This window comes from Papaver somniferum, chromosome 3, assembly GCF_003573695.1.
Source record: "Papaver somniferum cultivar HN1 chromosome 3, ASM357369v1, whole genome shotgun sequence".
NCBI classification, from domain to species: Eukaryota; Viridiplantae; Streptophyta; class Magnoliopsida; order Ranunculales; family Papaveraceae; genus Papaver; species Papaver somniferum.
Window position 1 is genome coordinate 188,149,945 of NC_039360.1, and position 24,376 is coordinate 188,174,320.

The 24,376-nt window shown below is 38.8% G+C and overlaps 1 protein-coding gene across 2 annotated transcripts; it reads right to left on the reverse strand.

The window, feature by feature from the left end:
- Positions 1 to 16,124: 16,124 nt before the first annotated feature.
- On the reverse strand, positions 16,125 to 19,782 carry LOC113358294. Of its 2 annotated transcripts, none has more exons than XM_026601820.1 (2): positions 17,247 to 19,782; positions 16,125 to 16,959 (listed from the first exon to the last, which is right to left on the reverse strand). In XM_026601820.1, exon 2 carries the CDS (start codon positions 16,957 to 16,959, stop codon positions 16,243 to 16,245), a length of 717 nt encoding a protein of 238 aa, XP_026457605.1. In that variant the 5' UTR covers positions 17,247 to 19,782; the 3' UTR covers positions 16,125 to 16,242. The 2 variants fall into 2 exon arrangements, with proteins under 2 accessions (XP_026457605.1, XP_026457604.1); XM_026601819.1 differs by having other exon boundaries at positions 16,125 to 16,969.
- Positions 19,783 to 24,376: the final 4,594 nt, after the last annotated feature.

A 24,376-nucleotide genomic window follows, 5' to 3' on the forward strand; every position in this document is an offset into this window, starting at 1 on the left:
AACTTTTTTTTCTTTTTCTTTCTTTTTTCAATTTTTTTTTCTTTTTCGAACTCTTTTTTTTTTTTTTGAATCGACAACATGATTAGATCTTTTGGACCCAAGCGCATGCTTCTTGTCAGCAGATTACATGGTAATTCCCGTGGATCCTGCGTTCCACGCTTGCTTAGGCGACGGAGACAGGGAGAACACACACACATATTGCTATCCAAGTGTTATTTTCTTTTCATTCATTCATTTTTTTTTTGTTTTTTTGTTTTTTTTTTAGTAACTCAACCACTCTATTTCATCCTAGCAGTAATAACAATTCGATGTTAGTGACCCTCCAAATCACTTAGAAAAACAATAAAATATTGCAAAAATAAAACAGAAAGTGATATGGTGACGATTCTGAGATATGGTAACAACTATCATATAATTACTAACACCTGAGCTATGTTTTTTTTTAGTTAATAGGTTCCTCAACTCCTGTAATCAAGATGGCTCCATCCACTTATATTATTTAGTGTCATTCCGAAGGCACAAGTTTCTAGATTTTGAAGTTTATCATGCAATTTTTTTTTCTATTTTTTTAACTAAAGGCATCAAACTCTACAAATTATATACAAATTACATAAATTGATACCCCAACTCATAGTTATTTCTGAACAATAGAGGATAAACACTAAACAAGCTATTTAGTTGACATCAAATCTCGACTCAGTTTAAATATACCTCATCGTCAAGAAAAAATTCCATCTACTTAGAAAGGCTAGTGTTTATTCTAAATTTTTCAAAAATCTCTAAAAGTTGAAGTTTTGTATACGTCAATTTTTGTTCTTAGGGAACCCTACCCCCACACTTAAATCAAACATTGCCCTCAATGTTTCAAACCATTGCAAAAAGAATAAGAGGAATACTTGAAAAAGACATGGAAGTAAGAATTGAAATTGTTCACCTGATTGACGCATACGAGAAACATTCACAATAGACTCCCCATATATCAACATCTGAAAATTTGGGGATCCACCCACAAAACAATCTGGATATATTGCAAAAGCTTCACAAGAATGTTAGAAATTGTGGGAAAAGTGAAAATATCAACCCACGAGAGTTACCCCCACACTTAGTCTTTTCTACACTCGGCAGTGTATACAAAACATAAGTGGAAGGCACTTATATTCGTTCCATTTGGCAAACCTTCATGGTGTTAGACTCAAACACATATGGTGGATACTTGGAAGCAAGAAATTCAGAAAGAACTTTAGAAGCACATAATTCCAACCCCAAATGAGGTATTTTCCTAAAATATGGATTAACAACTCTTTGGGAAGTTACTTCTAGCTTGGAAGGATCATCATTAGATAAAGATTCATTTAAAGGGTTAGACAAACCTTGCATAATCTCACGCATTACGGGATCCTCGGTATTTCTGAAAAAGTCCATTGATTCTCCTTGTAGATGGGGAAAAACGATTTGCTATTTTTTAAGGAATTGAGGCGACGACCGTACGGAGGAGACTCCTCGAACCGAGCGAAATGTTAAACCTCACACAGATGCACCACTGCAAAGGGGGTGCTTTATATTCGAGAGATCAATCTGTAGTACTCCGGCCTAAATCAAGACAATGACCGTTCCAGAGTAAATTCGGTCACAAGAGAGGATGGGTTGATCTGTAGGAGGGAAGCTGAGAAATGTGTAGAATCAATGGTAATCAAAGATTGTGGGTGTGTGAATTCTGAATACGATAAGCTCTAAGTGATTGAAATTTCTCAATTGAGAGTAGTTGCTCAATTGATGAGTTGATGATCTCGTGCTGTCAGTTTGACATGAGATTGACGATACTGATGATGCCTATGATTCAATCATGATTCAGAGACTTATTTATATTTCTGGAATTGTAGACACCATGATTCCATGAAGTGTGACAGTTGATGGAATCAAGGAGTGGGGAAGTCGAGATCGTGTTTGAAACCAGTTGCTCAACGTGTAGAGACTTGGTCGATTTTTCACCCACTACCTCGTGAATTCCTTCAACTGATTGCACGACTTGCTCACATTCCATCGTGTGTTTGAACACACATGCCGTAAACCGCCAGACCAAAACCCTAAGTGATATCCCCCCCAAAGTGACACGATTGACATCTCGTGGTATGTTAGTCAATTGATGACTTCGTGGTTTGATGGGACGATGAGTCCATGTAGTTGCTGAGTTGAACATGATGTTCTGAAACTCATGAGTTGAACATGATGTTCTGAAACTCATGAGTTGAACATGTCATGAGACAGAGGTATAGTTCTTGCGATGAAGTGTGCACGTATTGCTCATTCGATGGATCGTTGAATATTGATTGTTGAACCAATATTCCTTGGTTTGAGCAAATATTTATCATCTGAGCAAGTGTTTCTCATGTGATGAATTATTGAATATTTGATCGTCTGAGCATGTGTTGCTCATCTGATGGATTATTGGCAGCTTACCAAAAATATTAATTAGAATACTGGTCGTTGAACCGAGCATAATTAATAAAATTAATTACCATGAGTTCGTCGTAAAATTATTAAGATTATATCTGGAATGATGATCCTTGGATTCAGAAACCCAAATTTGAACAATTGATGATCAATTCATGGTTCGTCAGAATTTCAACCATGGGACGAAGGAGGAAGCGACTACATGGGACCTTGGATCAACCATGTAGTGTCCATATGCTCACGTGAGCAAATACGAAGAACTTCTGAAGAGTTGACGATTTGTTGGTGGAAGAATGATTAAATGCTGGCTTAATCATTTATTCAAAAATGCTCGTCTGAGCCTTAGGTGAGAAAACCTAATTAATTATGACGAGGCAAGGGACCGACCATGGATTCATGAAACCGACCCTGGGTTGTCCCGTGACCTCATGACGATCGCTTCATGAAAATCCAAAGTGTTTGGAAGAATTTTGGACCTAATACGAGCAATTGTGCAAATTAGGTCAAAACTGTAAAAATTGATGGAACCGGCTTCCGTGAGCCAAAGATCCAATCTTGGTCGGTCAAGATAGCGTGCTCGTGTTCCCAAGGCGTCCGCGTCTCAGTCCTGAGAATTTTGATATTTTCTGGCATCCAATTGAGCATCCATTCGAGAAAATATGCCAAAATTAGGGTTTCGACGAAACTGAGGAAAACACCATGAGATGATGAAAAATAATTATAAAATAAGGAATGAGGAGGCGTGGGACTGCCGTGGTCAAGGCATGGTCGGCCGGTCGTGACCACGGTCCCGTGGTTCCTTTTCCTTAATTTTATAATATTTTGATGATTTTATGAAAAATTCATGAATTTTGAGAAATTTGATGAATTTAGGAGGTTTCCATGAATCGAAGGAGTTTTCATGAGTTCAGGGAAGCAAAAAATATTAAAATAATAAAAACAAGGGTGTGTGGGACCGTGGAGGCATGTCCGACCAGCTATGGACCGGTCCCACGAGTTTTCATAATTTTTTAATATTTTTTATGTATTTTTGATGATTTGAGGGAATTTTTCCTAATTTGAGAGAAATACCATGAAATCAAGGAATTTGATAATTCAAGAAAACTAATAATAAAACAATAAAACAAAGGAGCGTGTGGGACCGGCTAGGGCATGGCCGGCCGGCCGGCCAAGGCCTGGTCCCACAAGTTTTCATATTTTATTTTATCTTATTATTATTTGATGATTTGTGCAAAACACCATGAAATCAAGGAGTTTTTTCATGAAATTATAGAAATAATAATAATAATAATAAAATAATAAGGAACAGTGGGGTGTGCGGCCGGTTTGGACCAAGGCATGGCCGGTAGGCCAATGGTCACACCCCACACTCCTTTCCTTAATTTTATATTATTTTTTATGGATTTATGGAAGTACCATGAAACCGAGGAGTTTCCTCGAGACGAAGGAGATTTGATAAAATGAGAGAATTTTCATCAAATCATGAAAAATAATAAAAATGCATTAAAAATATAAAACTGGCGTGGGATTGACCACGACACGGTCGGTTGGTCGTGTGTCCGTGCTCCCAGCACCCTGGTCAATATTTTTAATTATTTATTATTTTCTTCTCTATTTTGCATAGGTTCATCGTTTCGTTGTATTTTTGAAATACTCGTTCGTGCGGTGACTGTTAGTGTATCGTCGTTGGATACACCTTCACCATTTGAATCGGGGCTTACTTAGAGGTAGCTCAGATGCCCGGTTGTTGATTATTTATTACTAATTGTGGAATCCAGTGGGGAATAATTCACAAAACTGAGTAATAAGATGTTTATTTTTAATTCATAGGATCAGCTGAGGATTCGACTACGAATTCAGAATAATAAAGTGAGCATTAACATTCCATGGGATCGTAGATTCGACCATAGAATCGGAGTAATTAAGATTTATCTATTACCATTTATGAGACCAGTTGTGGATTCGATCATGAAATCGGAGTAATGAGATAATATAATTATTGCTATTCTATGAGATCAAGCCGTGGATTCGATCATATAATCAGAACAATTGTTATTGCCATTCCATGGGACCAGTCGTGGATTCGACCATGGAATAAGAGTAATTTTAATTAGGAATAATTAAATTTATGGATCTATACTAGCAGAGCAAGCTGTCTAGGAGCATTAATTATCCTAATATGAGCTTGTCGGTAAGTCATATCCTTTATATAGTCAGGGTAAACTCGTTGTTTGTTCCTGAAGACGTTATCACTCTATACTAGCAGAGCAAGCTGTCTAGGAGCCGTCCATCACGTGATGCTATATAGAAATAATCACTGAAAGTATTCAGTATTCATGAGATATGCCGTTGTCCAGTCGTGAGACTACATATCCACATGTACTCTGAGAGAAGGTACTCTCCATTGAGAATTCGATGAGAGACCTGTGTCTCGATACTCGCGTCTGATTGCTGAATCAGAGCTTCGTATAATTATGAGTTTGCGAATTTATCCTTTGTCGAAAATCCATCATCTATATTAAGTCCCCTACTTACAGAGGAAATTTGTGTTCCTCAGTCAGCATTAAATGGTGATTTTCCGGCCATAAATAATAATACCAGTAATTGAACTTAGTCGTAAGTTGAGATGTTACCGGATTTAGAGAGCATGAGCAAGCCACGACTTGATGAAGGCTTCAATGTCATGATTGGAGCGTCGTTTGATGAGCATAAATTGGTGTTGAACCGCTGGTTTGGACGACGAGTCCGTGGTCGGTTAGGATTCGCGGGTCGGTCCCAATAAGGAAATCTTTAGAAAATTAGGTTTTGGAAATAAAATTGATATAAAAGGGATTAATCCTTTTTCTTTCTTTTTTTTCCTCACACACGACCAGCACCTTCATCACCTTTACGCCATGGAAGGAGAGTTTTACGCCGGAGCCGATCGCCGCCGACCGTCGCCGCCGTTCGGCCAGTTTCCGGCCGGCGCCGACCAGGTGAAGGAATTTTTTTTTTTTAATGTTTGCTGTTGTTTACATGAATTTTATGAAGTGATCATGTTAAAATCATATACATGTGTATACAATTGATGTGAGTTTTATGAAAAACCCTAGTTTTTGTAAACGTATGTTCGTTCGATCGTTAGTTTTGCAAACTAACTATAATCCCTGATTTAGGAAAGATTTTTCTTTTTTTTAAATATGAAACTAGGTTCAGTGATAAAACTTAGTGTATGAGCTTTCATGTATACCAAGGTTTCATCATGAGAGAAGTGAATTTTCATGAAATCGGAATAATCCTTCGTTTTAAAGACAAATAACGATGACACGAAGGAAAATATGTATGATGAACTTGTGTCCAGTGATAAAAATTTTCTTATGAGATTTCATGTAAATACAAAACTTTATCATATGTATGAGATGTGAGCTTTCACAATATTTTTGAAATAAACCTTCGTTTTAAAGACAAATAACGACGATACGAAGGAAAATAATTTTTTTTATATATATGCAGCCGTGACATATATTGTGTAAAATATGATGATATATTTTATTTGCATGAATCAGATAAAATTATTGAGAATTAATGTAAGTAATGTTTCATTAATTGTTGTTTTTTCGAAAAATCAGAAACGTGGGTTTTGAAGAACCTTCGAAGATAGACAATATATTTATGATGAAATATTTTATTGTTATAAGCTTCATAGATCAGTTGTGTGAATGTTCACATTTTGAAAATTGTGTTCGTGATTTCATGAAACATCAGTTTCGGAAATTAAATAAAGTTTCGTTCGTTTTTTGCAGTTTTCGAAGAGACGAACGATTTTGAGGTGTTAACTATGGCATTACTATCACTATTGTTAGTGGAAGTATAAAAGGTAAGAGTTACCATTTTTGCTTGTATTTCCTTGATTTATATCTGGACGGAATACTGAAGTAGAATGTAGTGTGAACCTTTTCAGCTATTCAGCAAAGATGACCAATTCCCAAGCTGACGACGCCTCGAGTGAAGAGATGTGCGTTGATGATGGTATCTCCAGAGTTGAGACATGCATGGATGAAACTTCCGTTGGGGGAGACGAAGACGAAATCCCTGGGATTAAGAATTTCCCGAACATAGATGATGCATTCTTTTAAAAAGATATTCCAAGAGCTGAGCAACATTTGAAATCCCCAGTGTATCGTCTTTTGATAAATCCCAGAACTATTACTCAGAAGAAATTGGTGACTCCTAAGACAGTGATTCGATTTTGTCTTGAACGAGGGATCTTCACCTCATCAATCATAGAGTTTAAGCTTTCTCGACGACCTTTGGAGAAATTTGCCGGCTGAGCGAGGCATATGTTGGGTTTTCCTCATGTGAGGACTATGCTCGACCAGGCGTAAGTGACGAGAGCTATTCAAGCTTCTGGAGAGTTGTTCACTTATCATGATGCAAGTGGTATTGTGGCTCTGTTTACTCGTTGTTGCATTCCCACTCACACTTTCATATGTAGATGGGGAGAGTTTACCATTACCTTGGAAGACGTAGCGGCTTTGATGCATCTCCCAATCACGGGAAATCTTCCTGGGGATCTTTCAGATGAAGAGACCGCCGTTTATCATGTCTTGACAGCTTCAATAGAGAAAGCGAATAAGGTTGGTAGTAAAGGATGCTATGCTTCCTGGATGACACATTGGTGGCCCAAAGACGAGGTTTCTGATAAACCCATCGACGGTATGTTACCCATTGCTGCTTTCTTATGTTTATGGTTGTCCAGAGACGTTTTTGAAGACAGTGGAAACTTGTTGAATCGTTTTGTGATTCCCTTTGCTATTAAGATGGCTCAAGGTGAGCAACTTCCGATAGGTAGTATCGGAACGGCTCCTTGTATTAGGCTCCTTGTATTACAACCTGGACTCCTTGATTATAGACTCAAGTGTGTCGAACGGCTCTATGAAGATTGAGTGTTATTCCAACACGATGTTTCTTCAAGCTTTGATGTGGGAGCATTTAAGAATTATGCACCTACTCCACGTAATGTTCTGCAAGGACTGAATACTGATGCGCTCCACACTTTCCCTGAGAAAGATAATGCTAGGATCATGCGTTGGTCCACAAAGCAACCTCGTTCTAAAATACGCTTTATTGATGTGTTAGATGAAGAATCTGAGTTCAATTTTTGCCCGTGGGTGTCAGTCACTGATTATGTTTCTCAGTCAATGAATTTCAATACTGGAGAAAGCACGAGTTTGACGTCTGGTGCGCATATGAGTGATGGCGAAAGATCTTTCATGTTGAGTTGCACCCCTGGTCATTTGCTATCAGTCACGTTTGGAGAGCTTTCAGTGGAGGAGTATAACATTGATAGAGAAGCTCGACAAATGGGTATGGATCAGTGTGTTCCAACCATACGGAGAAGGAAGCCATCAGTTGAGCAACTCAGGACTCATTTGGATCATACTCACGTGGATGGGAGTAACTACTGGTCTCCTGGCTCTGATAGATTCGCTTATGTAACCCCAGGTTATGTAGAATTCTGGGATCAGCAACTTGGGCGTTTGCGTGGCTTTGTGAGATTTCCCAGACCTCCATTCAAGGATCTTCCTTCGGCTGAGATGATTTCCAGTCGACCAAGATTGAAGTATCTTTCTGGTGATAAACGAAAGTCGTCTCCAGGATGCTCTCAGGTATGTTTCTTCATATAATCTTCACGAAATTATAAGAACTGTATTCTGATTATATTACTAGATTTCACCACAGGACGGTCGTAATATACGACCTCGAATCGGTGTAGATTTCTCAGAGACTGAGGCGGTTATTCATGGCGGAGAAGGCAGGCATAAAGGTTATAAGCTGATACCCAATACCGTAAAGTTCCCAGTTGGTGCTTTGGTGAGTTCCCAATATTTCTCATCGTGACTTTCATTGATATTAACATTAGAATCATGAAGCCAATGTTGTTAATTTTGTTGCAGAATTTTACTCCATCGAGTCTTGAAGGTCTTCAATTTTCTGCTACTGAACAAGCAATCGCTGATTTAGGAGTCGGATTTTGATGATCTGCATGTGCAAATTCAAGACCAGAAAATTTCCAAGCTTTAGAAGAGAAGCTTTTTTAGTTTTGAGCACGTTAAGAGCTTGAAAAAGACGAAATAGTAAACTTTCAGGAGACTTCCAGAACTTTTTACAGATTGCTCATCACTTGATATTTTGGTCACATCCACTCGCTCGCTCATCGGATTGTCATGAAATTTTGACATGTCATAGAGGACATCCATATGAAGAGAACGGAATATGACCCATCCTAATATTCCTTGTAGATTTCTCCCTGTTCGTCTCTTAGTACAGGGCAGAGTTCAGTTTCTTCAGACGGACTCATCGTAAAATGTGTTTTCATGAATTTCATGTTATTTGCTCGTGCCTTGAATGTAGTATGATGAAATTTGATGATATTTCCTTGCGGGTATACTGTGTTTCATAATCTCCTTTGGCTTCGTGACTCTAACTTCATGTAATCTTCGTATTAGGTGCTAAATACCGAAGTTGAGGATACTAGAGCCAATGATGACAACTCTAACCCTTCCGAAGTTATTGATGAAGAGAGATCCATCCCTTCAATTCGAGGACATGAGAAGGTCTCTGCTGATGTTATGGAAGACCAGATGGTTGTCGCCTCAGTGATATAAGAAACCGAGATAGCAGCGGAGAATACCGAAGGAACTGTTGCTTTGGTCGTGGGAGCCGCTCCAGTGACTGAGAACCGTATAATAGTGTATGAATATCCAACTGCAGGGGTTGCTTTCGATCATCCCTTTAACACTTCACTCTCGTATCATGAAATGGTCGGTGGATTCAGCGTTCCCATTGGATATGCACGCTTGTACGAGACGATATGGAAGAAGTTTGGCCACATGATCGTTGACAGGAACCCTGTGCGTGCTTATGCTTTAACCATGCAAGTAGGAATTATCTTGCGTGTCGTGAGTGATATGAATACGAGACCCAGGAATACCGTGACTCCAGATATACTCTTTGATTGGGAGTTTAACTTGGAGAATTCAGAAAGACTTGGCCTCAACGTGAAATGGCTTCGTAAGCAAATAAACGTTATCAAGGATTCATGTGAGAAGAAAATACCCTTTCCAAATGATGCTGTGAAGGAGAAGGAGGACAAGATTGCCAAGATGACCGAGGAGTTGAACAAGGAGAGGGCGGCTTTGCAAATCTTGAAGGATGCTGATGAGCGAAAGCCTTTTCTTGCTGATCTCTTGAACTTCTGAACTTCTGAGAGATGTGAGGTTTATACTTGGGTTTTGATTTTTAGATGGTTTTGGATTAACTGATGGTTAAGGATTTTCTTGTAGATTTGATAGAGATTTTCTTTTACGAAATATGAACTGAATTTTGATAAATTGCTGAATTCAAATACTGATTGCAAGTATTGCAAATTTTTTGGAGGAATTGAAATACAAATGAAAGAAAATCCTAAATGTTAAATCCCAACGCCATGAGTGTTTCAAACGCCCAATACATTAAATGTCCAATAACTTCAGATAAACGCCTTGAGCCAATTTTCGTGAATTACTGGTAGGGTTCTTCCATCTGTGTTGGTCAATTTGTAGTATCCTCCGGCCACGGACTCAGCGACCATGAATGGTCCTTCCCAATTGGAGTTCCTTGTAGAATGAAGACCGCGCTGAACCGCTTTGAGAACCAGGTCCCCTTCATGAAACTTGTTGGGTTTGGTCGATCGTGCCTTGAATATCTTCCTTTGATTCGGAATTCCCTGTTTGATGGAATTCCACGATTGTGGACCATATGGACACTCGTGCGGAAGAGAGTATCCAGCATAGTGTTGATCATGCTTAGCCAATTCTTCAGCAATAAACCTCTCGATGGAGTGACCGATTTGAAGAAGTTCTGAACCCAACCATTGAGTGTAATATTGCTGAGGTGAAGTTACCCACTCGTAGCTTTTGATGACTGCTAAATTGTTCATGGACCATAGTAGCGTATTTGAACATTGGTAATATTGGAGCAAGAGGAGGAATAAGACTTGCCTGAGCTCGAAACCTTCTGACAAAGGTGTGCGGATTTTCTCCAAGTTCTTGCGTAAGCCCCATCAGAGTTTTTACTTCTTCCAGATTCTCAAACGGTGGTGTGTCCTCTGCTTCGTCTTCCGACTCGGAATCCTTGTCGATGACAGGATGTGTTGAAGGCATCGTCATCCTTCCGGCATGAATCCAAGTTATTTCAAGGACTATGTCGTACCCAGGGTCTTCCCGGATTATGAAAAACTTGGCCTCAGAGCAGATCAATCTTTCTGTAACTTTGAGAGTGATGAAGCCGTATGTGTCTCTGGAGATGCCTTCATGGTCCCTAATTGCTATGGTAGCGTGGGTGGCTTCATGTCGAGTAATACCGGCAGCTCTGAGAGTTTTCAAAGGGATGATGTTGACAGCGGTACCAACATCGACGAACGCCCTTTTGAACTCATTTCCTTTAATGTGCATTGTGGTGATCAGTCCCCAGTCATACATTTCTTTGTCGGTGGCTGAAGATTCGGTGGTGGTTTCTTGGATCAGCATACGTTTTCCGGACACGATGTGGTTCAGTGCGAAAAACATGTCTTTCCTTTGAGCTTTCGAAAGATACAACAATTCGCAGACATGTTCTATCAGAGATTGAACCGCTTCCTTGACAGGAGGTTCAGAGATGGTAAAAGTTCTGACTGGGTGGGGGTTTTTGTGCACTCCCTTAGTCCCCAGGTTGAGCTATCCTGATTCGACCTTTTCCTTGAATATGCGCTTCAAAATTTTGCAATCATTTGTGGGATGGATGACGTATCTTTGGAAACAGCAATACCGAGGATTTTCCATGGCCTCTTCAGTTGGTTCCTTCTTGACAGAAGGTAATTTGATTTCACTATCTTGAATCTAGGCATCGAGTAGTTCATTAACTTCTTCCATTGAACAGGGAAAATCAGGTGCTTCTGGATCTTTCGTATGCTGAGGAGGGATTTTCGAATTTTCCTTCTTGTGTGCCTTTGAAGGGGTGGAGGAAGTCTGCTTGTGATGTGGTTCTGCTTTTCGCTTACTCCCTTCGGCGACAACATTTGTTGAAGGTTGCAGGTTGTACTGCTTGTTGATAAAACGCCTGCTTCCTCGAGTGTCTTTTGAATCCTCAGTCTTTGTAGACTTTGTTCTTACCAAAAGAGGGGGTGCAGTGGTTGCCGACCTCTTCGCAGCTTCGTGAAGCTCTGAGAAAGTCTGGAATCGAAGGTTTTCTAGCAAGGCCCTGTAGACCGGGAGCATGCCATTGATGCACAAGTCAACCAGTTGTTGCTCCGTGACGTTTGGGTCGTGACAATCCAGGGCTTGGACTCTGAACCTTTTCACATAATCATTGGGATTTTCACTGACCCTCTGAAACATCCTTCCAAGGTCGGAGAGGGTGACTTGTTCTGACACGAAGAAGTATTTCTTCTAGAATGCGTTAACCATTTCTCTCCAATTGTTGATAGTCCCTGGTGCGATGTTGTTATACCAGGTGTATGCTCTGCCTTTCAGAGATTTCGAGAATTCCTTGAGATGAACGATATGATTATGTTCATGTTCTCCTAGGGATTCGAGAAAACGAGAGACATGTTCCCGAGCGTTGCCAGTTCCATCATACAAGGTGAAAGTTTGAAAAACGTAACCTTTGGGGAGTGGAATACTCTGCGTAGCGGCAGGATAAGGAGGTTGATGACGATGGTCATGCGATGTCTTGTCTTTTCCACGGTTCTCCAAGAGGTGCTCCAGATCCTCACGAGTGATGAAATTCGATGATCCCTTCGCTGGTGAGTTGTCTGCAGCAGTTTTGAGGACTTCGTCGTCTTCCACTGTATGGATTGAAATTACCTCAGGTTCGTCGTCTGAGGATTTCTCCTTCTCCTTTCCCTTCTCTTGAATTTTCTATGACATCTTGTTAGTAAGAGTTTTAAGATAATTACACAGTTCTTTCTGTGTAGCATCCATGTCAGTCTGATTCTTTGCAAGAGTCTCCTACGCTTTGATAAGATCAGCAATGGTATGTGGTGGATCTCCTCTGACTTCTTCAGGGTGTCGTCCGGACAGTGGATGACATTCGACGTGAGGAGGAGTAATGTCACCACCATCAGTGTTGGAGGTCGGAATTGTCTCTGGGATATTCTGATTGTTGTTGTTGCTAGTGCTAGCACGGTTTGTGTTAGGATTCATAACTGAACCCGACCTGAGATCAACCATCTTGTGAAATTGTGAGATTGCAACCGAGAGGATGATCTCCCACTGTGGTCGCCATTATATAGATGGGGAAAAACGATTTGCTGGTTTTTTAGGAATTGAGGAGACGACCGTACGGAGGAGACTCCTCGAACCGAGCGAAATGTTAAACCTCACACAGATGCACCGCTGCAAAGGGGGTGCTTTAGATTCGAGAGATCAATCTGTAGTACTCCGGCCTAAATCAAGACAATGACCGTTCCAGAGTAAATTCGGTCACAAGAGAGGATGGGTTGATCTGTAGGAGGGAAGCTGAGAAATGTGTAGAATCAATGGTAATCAAAGATTGTGGGTGTGTGAATTCTAAATACGATAAGCTCTGAGTGATTGAAATTGCTCAATTGAGAGTAGTTGCTCAATTGATGAGTTGATGATCTCGTGCTGTCAGTTTGACATGATATTGACGATATTGATGATGCCGATTATTCAATCATTATTCAGAGACTTATTTATATTGCTGGAATTGTAGACACCATGATTCCATGAAGTGTGACATTTGATGGAATCAAGGAGTGGGGAAGTGGAGATCGTGTTTGAAACCAGTTGCTCAACGTGTGGAGACTTGGTCGATTTTCCACCCACTACCTCGTGAATTCCGTCAACTGGCTGCACGGCTTGCTCACATTCCATCGTGTGTTTGAACACACGTGCCGTAGACCGCCAAACCAAAACCTAAGTGACATCCCCCAAAAGTGAAACGATTGACGTCTCGTGGTATGTTAGTCAATTGATGACTTCGTGGTTTGATGGGACGATGAGTCCATGTAGTTGCTGAGTTGAACATGATGTTCTGAAACTCATGAGTTGAACATGTCATGAGACAGAGGTATAGTTCTTGCGATGAAGTGAGCAAGTATTTCTCATTCGATGGATCGTTGAATATTGATTGTTGAACCAATATTCCTTGGTTTGAGCAAATATTTATCATCTGAGCAAGTGTTGCTCATGTGATGAATTGTTGAATATTTGATCGTCTGAGCATGTGTTGCTCATCTGATGGATTATTGGCAGCTTACCAAAAATATTAATTAGAATACTTTTCGTTGAACCGAGCATAATTAATAAAATTAATGACCATGAGGTCGTCGTAAAATTATTAAGGTTATAATCTGGAATGATGATCCTTGGATTTAGAAACCTTAATTTGATCAATTGATGATCAATTCATGGTTCGTCAGAATTTCAACCATGGGACGAAAGAGGGAGCGACTACATGGGACCGTCGATCAACCATGTAGTGTCCATATGCTCACGTGAGCAAATACGAAGAACTCTTGACGAGTTGACGATTTGTTGGTGGAAGAATGATTAAATGCTGGCTTAATCATTTATTCAAAAATGCTCGTCTGAGCCTTAGGTGAGAAAACCTAATTAATTATGACGAGGCGAGGGACCGACCATGGAGTCATGAAACCGTCCCTGGGTTGTCCCGTGACCGCCTGTCGATCACTTCATGAAAATCCAAAGTGTTTGGAAGAGTTTTGGACCTAATACGAGCAATTGTGCAAATTAGGTCAAAACTGTGAAAATTGATGGGACCGGCTTCCGTGAGCCAAAGAGCCAATCTTGGTCAGTCAAGATAGCGTGCTCGTGTCCCCAAGGCGTCCGCGTCTCAGTCCTGAGAATTTTGATATTTTCTGGCGTGCAATTGAGCATCCATTCGAGAAAAAATGGCAAAATTAAGGTTTCGACTAAACTGAGGAAAACACCATGAGATGATGAAAAATAATTATAAAATAAGGAATCAGGAGGCGTGCGACCGTCGTGGTCAAGGCATGGTCGGCCGGTCGTGATCACAGTCCCGTGGTGCCTTTTCCTTAATTTTATAATATTTTGATGATTTTATGAAAAATTCATGAATTTTGAGAAATTTGATGAATTTAGGGAGTTTCCATGAATTGAAGGAGTTTTCATGAGTTCAGGGAAGCAAAAAATATTAAAATAATAAAACAAGGGCGTGTGGGACCGTGGAGGCATGGTCGGCCGGTTATGGACCGGTCCCACGAGTTTTCATAATTTTTTAGTATTTTTTAGGTATTTTTCATGATTTGAGGGAATTTTTCCTAATTTGAGAGAAATACCATGAAATTAAGGAATTTGATGAATTCAAGGAAAACTAATAATGAAATAATAAAACAAAGGAGCGTGTGGACCGGCTAGGGCATGGTTGGCCGGCCAAGGCCCAGTCCCAGTCCCACAAGTTTTCATAATTTTTTTTATTTTATTATTATTTGATGATTTGTGCAAAATACCATGAAATCAAGGAGTTTTTTCATGAAATTAGAGAAATAATAATAATAATAATAAAATAATAAGAAACCGTGGGTTGTGGGGCTGGTTGGGACCAAGGCATGGCCGGTTGGCCAATGGTCACGCCCCACACTCCTTTTCTTAATTTTATATTATTTTTTATGGATTTATGGAAGTACCATGAAACCGAGGAGTTTCCTCGAGACGAAGGAGATTTGATAAAATGAGAGAATTTTCATCAAATCATGAAAAATAATAAAAATGCATTAAAAATATAAAACTGGTGTGGGATTGACCACGACACGGTCGGTTGGTCGTATGTACGTGCTCCCAGCACCCTGGTCAATATTTTTAATTATTTATTATTTTCTTCTCTATTTTTCATAGGTTCATCGTTTCGTTGTATTTTTGAAATACTCGTTCGTGCGGTGACTGTTAATGTATCGTCGTTGGATACACCTTCACCATTTGAATCGGGGCTTACTTAGAGGTAGCTCAGACTCCCGGTTGTTGATTAATTATTACTAATTGTGGAATCCAGTGGAGAATAATTCACAAAACTGAGTAATAAGATGTTTATTATTAATTCATAGGGTCAACTGAGGATTCGACTACGAATTCAGAATAATAAAGTGAGCATTAACATTCCATTGGATCGTAGATTCGACTATAGAATCGGAGTAATTAAGATTTATTTATTACCATTTATGAGACCAGTTGTGGATTCGATCATGAAATCGGAGTAATGAGATAATATAATTATTGCTATTCTATGAGATCAAGCCGTGGATTCGATCATAGAATCAGAACAATTGTTATTGCCATTCCATGGGACCAGTCGTGGATTCGACCATGGAATAAGAGAAATTGTAATTAGGAATAATTAACTTTGTGGCTTTATACTAGCAGAGCAAGCTGTCTAGGAGCATTAATTATCCCGATATGAGCTTGTTGGTAAGTCATATCCTTTATATAGTCAGGGTAAACTCGTTGTTTGTTCCTGAAGACGTTATCACTCTATACTAGCAGAGCAAGCTGTCTAGGAGCCGTCCATCACGTGATGCTTTATAGAAATAATCACTGAAAGTATTCAGTATTCATGAGATATGCCGTTGTCCAATCGTGAGACTACATATCCACATGTACTCTGAGAGAAGGTACTCTCCGTTGAGAATTCGATGAGAGACCCGTGTCTCGATACTCGCGTCTGATTGCTGAATCAGAGCTTCGTATAATTATGAGTTTGTGAATTTAGCCTTTGTCGAAAATCCACCATCTACACTCCTACATCACAAGTATTATAATTCTCATTCAAACTCTTTACGAGCCATTCTTCATCAGTTTCTTCTATATCCAAGTCCTCATCGGAAAAGAAATCAGAATCTTCCATAAGCAAATTGTCGTAATCCTTATGTGTTCCGTCACAACTCGACTTCTCATTCAAAGTATCGACTATCTCTGAATTTGGGGTACGGTGCACAAAGAAGTCATAATCATCATCACTCTCATACACAACATAAGTCTTACCATCAATAATGGTAGTGTTTCTAGACTCAACTTCTTCCTTTTGAATAGGAGAATGATCATTATAATCATGAGTTGAGCTAGTAGCACTATCATTATCAACATTTTCCAAAGATTCATCATCCTCGGAATCTTCTTCTTGGGGCTCTTTTCCATTATCAACACGGCGGTTAACCTCCATATGTATGGCCCTAGTTTTTGCTTGAAGAGTCTCTTCCGTTGCTCCCTCTTCTTCCAACCGCTCATATTGTCTAAAGAGTTTGTTTATGTTAACATGTTTTCCGCTACTACTCACAATAGGTTCTTTAGACCACGTCTCTTCCCGTTGAATGGGTGAAAGATCATAAGTACGATCCGGAACGGGTCTAAATACACTATCATATGTTTCACTTGGTACAAAACTCGGCACGTTGGGAGTTGAGTTAATCTGGTTCCATGTACGTCGCAAATCCATGAATTCATTAGGCATCTGCAAGAAACTAGATTGGAACGTATGAGAAGTATAACTATCCCCCCATCCTTGTGATTGCCCACTTACATAACCACCAAAAGGTTGCTGCAATGTATGAGAAAAATCACAACGTCTTGTAGAATAGTCATCATAACCAAAAGATTGGTTTTGATTGTACCCCACATATGGAGTGAGACTGAAAATCAGAACTATTACCATAGTATGATTGGTCTTGTGAACCATATATGTTGTTCCCAAAAGGATACATCTTGAAAATTATGCACACAACTCGTTAAGAGACTTACCTCTTGTTCCCAATTGTGCACACACCAAAAAGAATGATTTATGGTACCTGAAAATAAATTCTAAAAAGATAAATTAGTAAATGCAAAGAATGAAACTAAATGCAAAAACAGAAAATTAAATATCAACTCAAACTACTGACTGCTCCCGGCAGCGGCGCCAATTTTGGCGAGGTGTCGAACTCGCAAAAATAAATTCCTTACTTCTCTTACACTAACTAGTAGTACAATGACAAGCAGGTTCGTTCCTAAGGGAGAGTTGAGTCTAAGTTGCCAATTCAATTCCTGAATAAGAATAATGCAAATATGAAGATAAATGATCAAGGATTCTTTCTCGGTCACAAAACAAAAATCTTATCAATATAGTTATGTTTCTGCAAAGTACCCATTATTAACAACCCTGGAATATTTAGTATGCTCAAATACTCCGCAATCTCTTAATTCACCTGAAACGGAAGCGCTCGACTACCGGATTCTACTCATCAAGTTTCCTACAGGTACGCTTTCTAGGTGTGACTTAAGCAAATACATTAAGTTCCGTGAGATAGGCTATTCCTAATGACAAATACAAAAGAATGATTCATCTACTAGTGTCATTCAATACATACGAATATTTAACAAAGTCCCATCATCAATATTCATATATTGCTACTTGTATTAAGAGTCTCTAGACAATTACGGGTCGAAGAGGTCTCAACTAGCATTAGAATCATCCATAAACCAATTTAATTTGCAACTTAAACGATTTATAAACAATTCACATAAGCAATATTGGCGCAGTAGAGAATGAACAATAAAAAGATAGATTGCAAGAAAACATGCAGTTTAAATATCAATTTGGATTCATGTTCGGACGTTGAAGTTGTCCCTAATCAAGATGCAATTAGCTACTGGAGTTCATGGCAATAAAAAATCAATGAGAAAGAAATCTGTAAAACAAAAGATATTCGAAATCAAACCACAACAGCACCAAACTGCCAATGGCCTTCTTCTATGTTGCGCTACTGCTCCTTGCTGTTGGTACCAACGAGTAAGGTTCAGGTCCAGTTTCTTCTCTTTTTGATTGTATGAACTGGTGGTAGTATGACAGTGACCCCTTCTCAAATATCTGATGATGGCTGTGCTGCGACTGCAAGGTGGGAATGGACTGTTGGTGGTGAAGTAGTATGTCGCAAACTGATGGTGTAGGAACTGGTGGTGCGAAGATGGATGCAGGTGATATGAAGGTGGTATGCATGTGGAGATGGATATGCAGAAGATGGTGAGATTGTGATGCAAAGGTGATAATACAGGTGATGTATAATGCTGTTGGTGTATGCTGGTGAAGATGCAGGTGGATGGAGATGCAAAACTGGTAGAGATGCAGGTGGAGATATGCAGAAGTTGTTCATCGAGCAAAGCTCGCTGAAAACTAGGGTTGTGAGCAGTCGTGAAGAGGGGGTATGAGATGATGATCTGTAGCTTTAGGTTTTGCCCCTTTTATACCTTCTCCAAGACCTACAATTTCGAATCGGATGACAACCAACTTTCCTTTTTTATCTGCAATTCTAAAACAAGTCTCAATCATATCCAGCTCACTTCTTTCCCTGACTTGTCGCTCAAAACTGAACCCAATTCCGAGTACAACCCACCTGACCCACGGCTACAAACTTCGATTCCCTACTGGCTTTTAAGTGCTCTCATAATCCATGGTACACACAGAACCATGGCTAGCTGCCAGAAGATATCTTGATATACCAAATTGTTGTTGACCCATTCAATCACAATTATTAACGGCAACAACATCAACATACCTCCTTGTTCACTGAATATTCGGCTCAAATCAAAACACAAAACAATGTACAACTTTCATCATTCGCCCTGGTCTTCAAACTGTCTTTAAACTCAGCCACGATAGCCATACTTTTCCGGAAGGTAACCCCTGGGTGCAGAGCACTGGCAAGAACAAAGAAATCTTGGCAGAGAAATTGGTCGTGAAACAGACCTGCCTGAGAACATAACCTGCGATTCATGCATTTTGTCAAGCACTACATGTGCGTATTGGTGATGACACAGTCTTCAGCTTGTTGTAGATTCTTAAGCTCTCAAAATCTCCTTCCCTGTTAAGAATGCAAATGTAAAACAAACCCAAATTTCCTAGACCATTCAGAATATCAAATCACCATCAATCTTCATAATATACTGCCTGTTATCAAAGGCAGCAATTCATTCTCTTGGCTGGTTTCTCTTAATCAAATCTTCACTCAATCTTCTCATAAATCTCTGTATACTCGAATCAGCTAGAACCCAACTGATAATGCATCACAAACTCTTAAAATGTATCTTCAATCTTCTCCAATATCAACGTAATCTTCAATGGCAGGAGTTGTTGTCTTCTCACCTGCTTTCTCGGTTCTTGTTGTCCGATACCTCCTAACTCAAACACTTAGAACCACAGATGCCTTCCCCATTTCGACTTTGAAATTCTCTCTTGACGATGGCTTGCCGGCGTTGAGATTATGGCAGCAGCCTTTTCTCGGCTCAGTATTGAGAAACTGAATTGTGTAGAAAAACTGGACTCGACCCAAGTTTAGTCACAAAGGAGGAGGTGCCCTTTAACGAATTTCCTTTCTGTCTTTAACAAACCTTCCAGATGCTTGCCCCTTATCCTCTGTTGGGCTCCCGATAGCACTTTCCTGTGCAATGACGATTGTTGCTACTTTTTCACCTATTTCTTATTCTTTTACTCCAATGACTCCAAAACACCTATACAAGCAAAACAAAGCATAACATACAAAAATACAAGAGAAATAACTAAGAAAGGCATACGAAATTGATATTCAAACGATGTATTTTAGGCACTTATCAGTTGGTTAGAGTTTCCTTTTCCAAGGAGACTGATACTTGGGAATCAAGTTTTTGACTCCTATATAAAGGAGGTCTAGGCTATGTGTTTAGACATGGAATTCTCAATGGAAAATCAGTAAAGAATTAGAGAATACACAATATAGTTCTCTAAGGTTTCTAGGGATTCCATCCCACCTCTTAGGGTGGAGTTTTTGGAAAAGAGAGGGACCATTCTCGGGTGTTGTAAGATCATCGTTGGTGTTGAAATAGTATATCGTTATGGTTTTGGGGAGATGTGTAAGACATCGTTTAGTGAAGAGAAGATCGCCTTATTCGTTGATGGTGAAAAAGACATTGTTGATGTTGGAAGTGACATCGTTTAGAAGGAGATCATCTCGGTTATGTGAGATAAGTATTATCTTGTTTGGTTAAACATTATTCGGCAATATTGGAGCGTTTTGTTCATGACAATTATTTTAGGGTTTATGATCAACAGAATGTTGGAACATAGTTATTGATTGATTCGTCAGTCGTTAAGTGTGTAATTCTCTATTTACTGGTTCCATAATCATGAAGAAGTCGTTACCTTTTTTGGTGGATGTAGGCATATTGCAAAACCACGTTAAGTCTTGTGTGCTTTACTTATTGCTTCTAATGTATGTTTGCATCGTTTATCTTTCATTCTATGTGGATCCAAAGATCTAGTTTCTTGTGGGTTAGTTCTTGATGGATTTTTCCAACAAGTGGTGCAGTTAGTTTGGCTATCTCCCCCAACATTCCGCACTTCGGATAATCCCACTATTTAGGTGCTACCTGAAACCAAAAAGTCTACAAAACGAAAATTAAAGACTAAAAGAAAATCTAAAAATAAAAATAAAACTAAAAGAAATAACAACTAAAGCAACCGACTGCTCCACGGCAGCGGCGCCAAAATTTGATGGTTGTCGTAAGTGCAATCAAATTAATAATCCTATTTCCACATAAATAACTGGTAATATAATGGAAGCAAGGATCGTTCCCACGAAGAGCAGTGAGTTTTAGTTATCAAAATGTCACAAAGGGGAGTTTTGTTTTAGATTTTGAATAAAATAATCAAAGCATACAAAATTGAGTTGTAATCAATAAAGAGAGCTATGATCGAGGAATCCTAATTCGTTAATAAACCGCCAATGAGTTATTATACTTGCCTACTCGTCGTTAATCATAGATTATCACCAACCGTGGAATAACAACTAGCTTAGTGTTGTTCCCTAAATTCCTTTTATCACTGGGTACGGAAGCTTTCCAATACCAGATTCTATTCGTCTAAACCACCTAGTAGTAGCTCACTCAAGGCGTAATTTGGTCGAATGCTTTATCTTTTGTGAATTTATAGGTTGATCCTATTAGTTAGACTCTTAGCTCAAGGTCCACTTTCTAGTGTTGTTTATACCCACAATCGCTCCACAGAATCCCTCTATAAGGTCTCGTTTTTTCTACTTATGTACAAGTTATTCGAAGATTACTTATCTCCTGACTCAATACTGGAAATAGATTAAATCAATAAATCGATGTTGTTGGCCACCTAAACAATCTATTAATCAATCATAAATATTCATTATAGTATAAACAAACGATAATCATATGAAGAACTTCAAAATAGATTAATATAATAACTCAAATCTTGTTTACAACTAAGAATTCATCCTCAATGAATAGGTGTTTAGATACTTATGGATGTAGAAACATACATGATATACATATAAGAAAAGTTAAGAGATATCCTTACGATTAAAGAACCGCTCTGAAACCCTAACTTTCGCTCCGTGTGTTGTTTCTCCTCTCCAATTTTCGTGATCTCTTTATGATATTTCATTCATGACCTAATACCTATTTATATAGGTTTACATTGCTTGGCCTTCAAGTATCTCAGTCGGTTAAGGAACCTGACCCTAAATTACGAAAGAAATACCCTAACGTGAATTTTAGCCTTCAATAGTTTGCAAACCATCTTTTTAGAAAAGTGTCCAAAGTATTTAGTTTTCAAACCAGTATGCAAAATCTTTAATCCACGAAATCATAGTTTGCAATCCGGTTTGCAAACTTTCCTGTCTTCGGTATTCGATAAAACATGTTTTGGCCGTAACTTCTTCGTCCGAACTCGGAATGACCTCATTCTTTTTGCATTATTTTCCTCTTTAAATTCTCTTACATGGTGATGAGAAATCCTGAATTTTAATGAGTTAATCTTGGTCTTTGGCCCGTCTCCTGATTTTGAGCATTTTGCTCCTTTTCGTCGCACTTCTTCCACTTATCATGGACTTGGGCACTTGGATACTTGGAATACTTCTACTTTTAGCTCTTTTTAAAACTTTGTAGATCCTTTTTGGATGATTCACCTAATAGAGACAAATAAGAGCAAACCAGAGTAACAATACGAAAATATGCAAGAATAATAGCTAAAACAAGTATGGAATGGCCACTAAAATCATATGAATTATGTACTTATCATACTCTTGCGTACAACATAAGCTATTCCATATCGCTGAAACACGGTTTATTGGATAAACCCATTTGGTTTGTTATAGGAACCCGTCGATTTATTAAAGAAACCCACATGGCTTGTTGTAAAAGCCCGGTTGGCTTATTTTGGAAGCCCGGTCGGTTTATTAAAGAAACCCATGGATTTTTAAAGAAGCCCAGTCGGTTTATTAAAGAAACCCATTCGGCTTATTAAACAAACCTAAGGCTTATTATAGATGTTCGGTCTAGCTTATTATAGAATCCCAACACTTATTTTGGAAGTCATTTTGAGATAAAATAAATCTTGGAAGATAGATATGGATCTTCCAAGATAGATTCGAATCTTGAGAGATAGACATGGATCTTTCAAGATAGATACAAATTTCGTGGAGATAGACACAAATCTTATGAAGATAGACAAGGATCTTCCAAGATAGATTCAAATCTGGGGAAGATATACAAGGATCTTTTAAGATAAACATAAATCTGAGGAACATCGACATGGATCTTCAAGGATAGGTATAAATCTAGGTGGTTATTTAGGATAACTACAAATCTAGGTGGTTATTTTAGACAACTACAACTAGATTTGGTTTTTGCCTATAAATAGAGGCCAAAATCCAACTCAAAGGGTACAAAATTTCTAGGTTAATTAACCATACAAGATTATTGTAATCATCACATCAATAAAATCTCTCCTAACGGGATTGCATCCGTGTATGTAGGCTCAAGTTGCAAAACCACATTAAATTCTTGTCTCTATTATTTATTTTTATCTCGTTTTCTAACCCTAATTCTCATCATCATCATCAAACCAATCGTGTTTTGTGCTTAAAAGTAATTTTAGGTAGAGACACCTGCATAAAAAAACTTAGACTTTCTTCCATACTGGGTATTCTTTGGTTAGAAGAATCACTAGGAATGAAAGATTTCTGTGTGTAACCACTAGCATTATTAGAGGTGTCTCGCCAACCCTGGGTTATGTATTAGAATAAGGGTCGAATTTACGACGATTATCATGATAGAGAACGTCGACTTGTTCTCCACCATCGTCATAAATGGTATGGTCCATAGACTCAACAAAAGGATTAGACTTAGCACTATGTTCTAATGACTCGAGTCTTCTTATCAAGGAAGCTATTTTAGTGTCAGAGTCAAATGAATATCAACTATGTACACCCCTTTGTTAATAGAAATTGACCTTACTGGTTCCTTAGCATCCCACCCTTGGGTTTTTTCAACTATCTCTTGCAAGAATTTTTACCCCCCATCGGCACTTTTATCCTGAAATTTTTACCCCTCATCGGAACTTTTATCCTGAAAATTACTACCACAAAGTGATTCTACCATGGTCATAGTTTTGTGATCTAATCCTTCATAAAGAATCAACATAAGCTTATGAGTATCAAATATGTGGTGTGGACATTGCAGCAAAACATCATGAAACCTCTCTAATTTTTTGTAGAGAGATTCTCCCTTTTGTTGCACAAAACTATTGAGTTTTTGACGAATGACAGAAGTCTTATACCTAGGGAAAAAATTGTTCAAAAACAACTTTGACATGTCGCTCCAGGTCAGAAAGGAAACAACCTAAGTTTAAGGTATTTATCAATCAAGTTCTTAATATTGATCGTACCTCACAATTCTTCAAAGTCTTTAATATGATAGTAAGGATTTTCGTTCTCCTTACCATAAAAATTGGGAAGAGCTTGAATGGTATTGGTCCTAATCTCATACGTTGCCATGGTAGCAGGAAAAACAATGCATCAAGGTTGAGAGACTCTAGTTCGATACATATAGTCTCT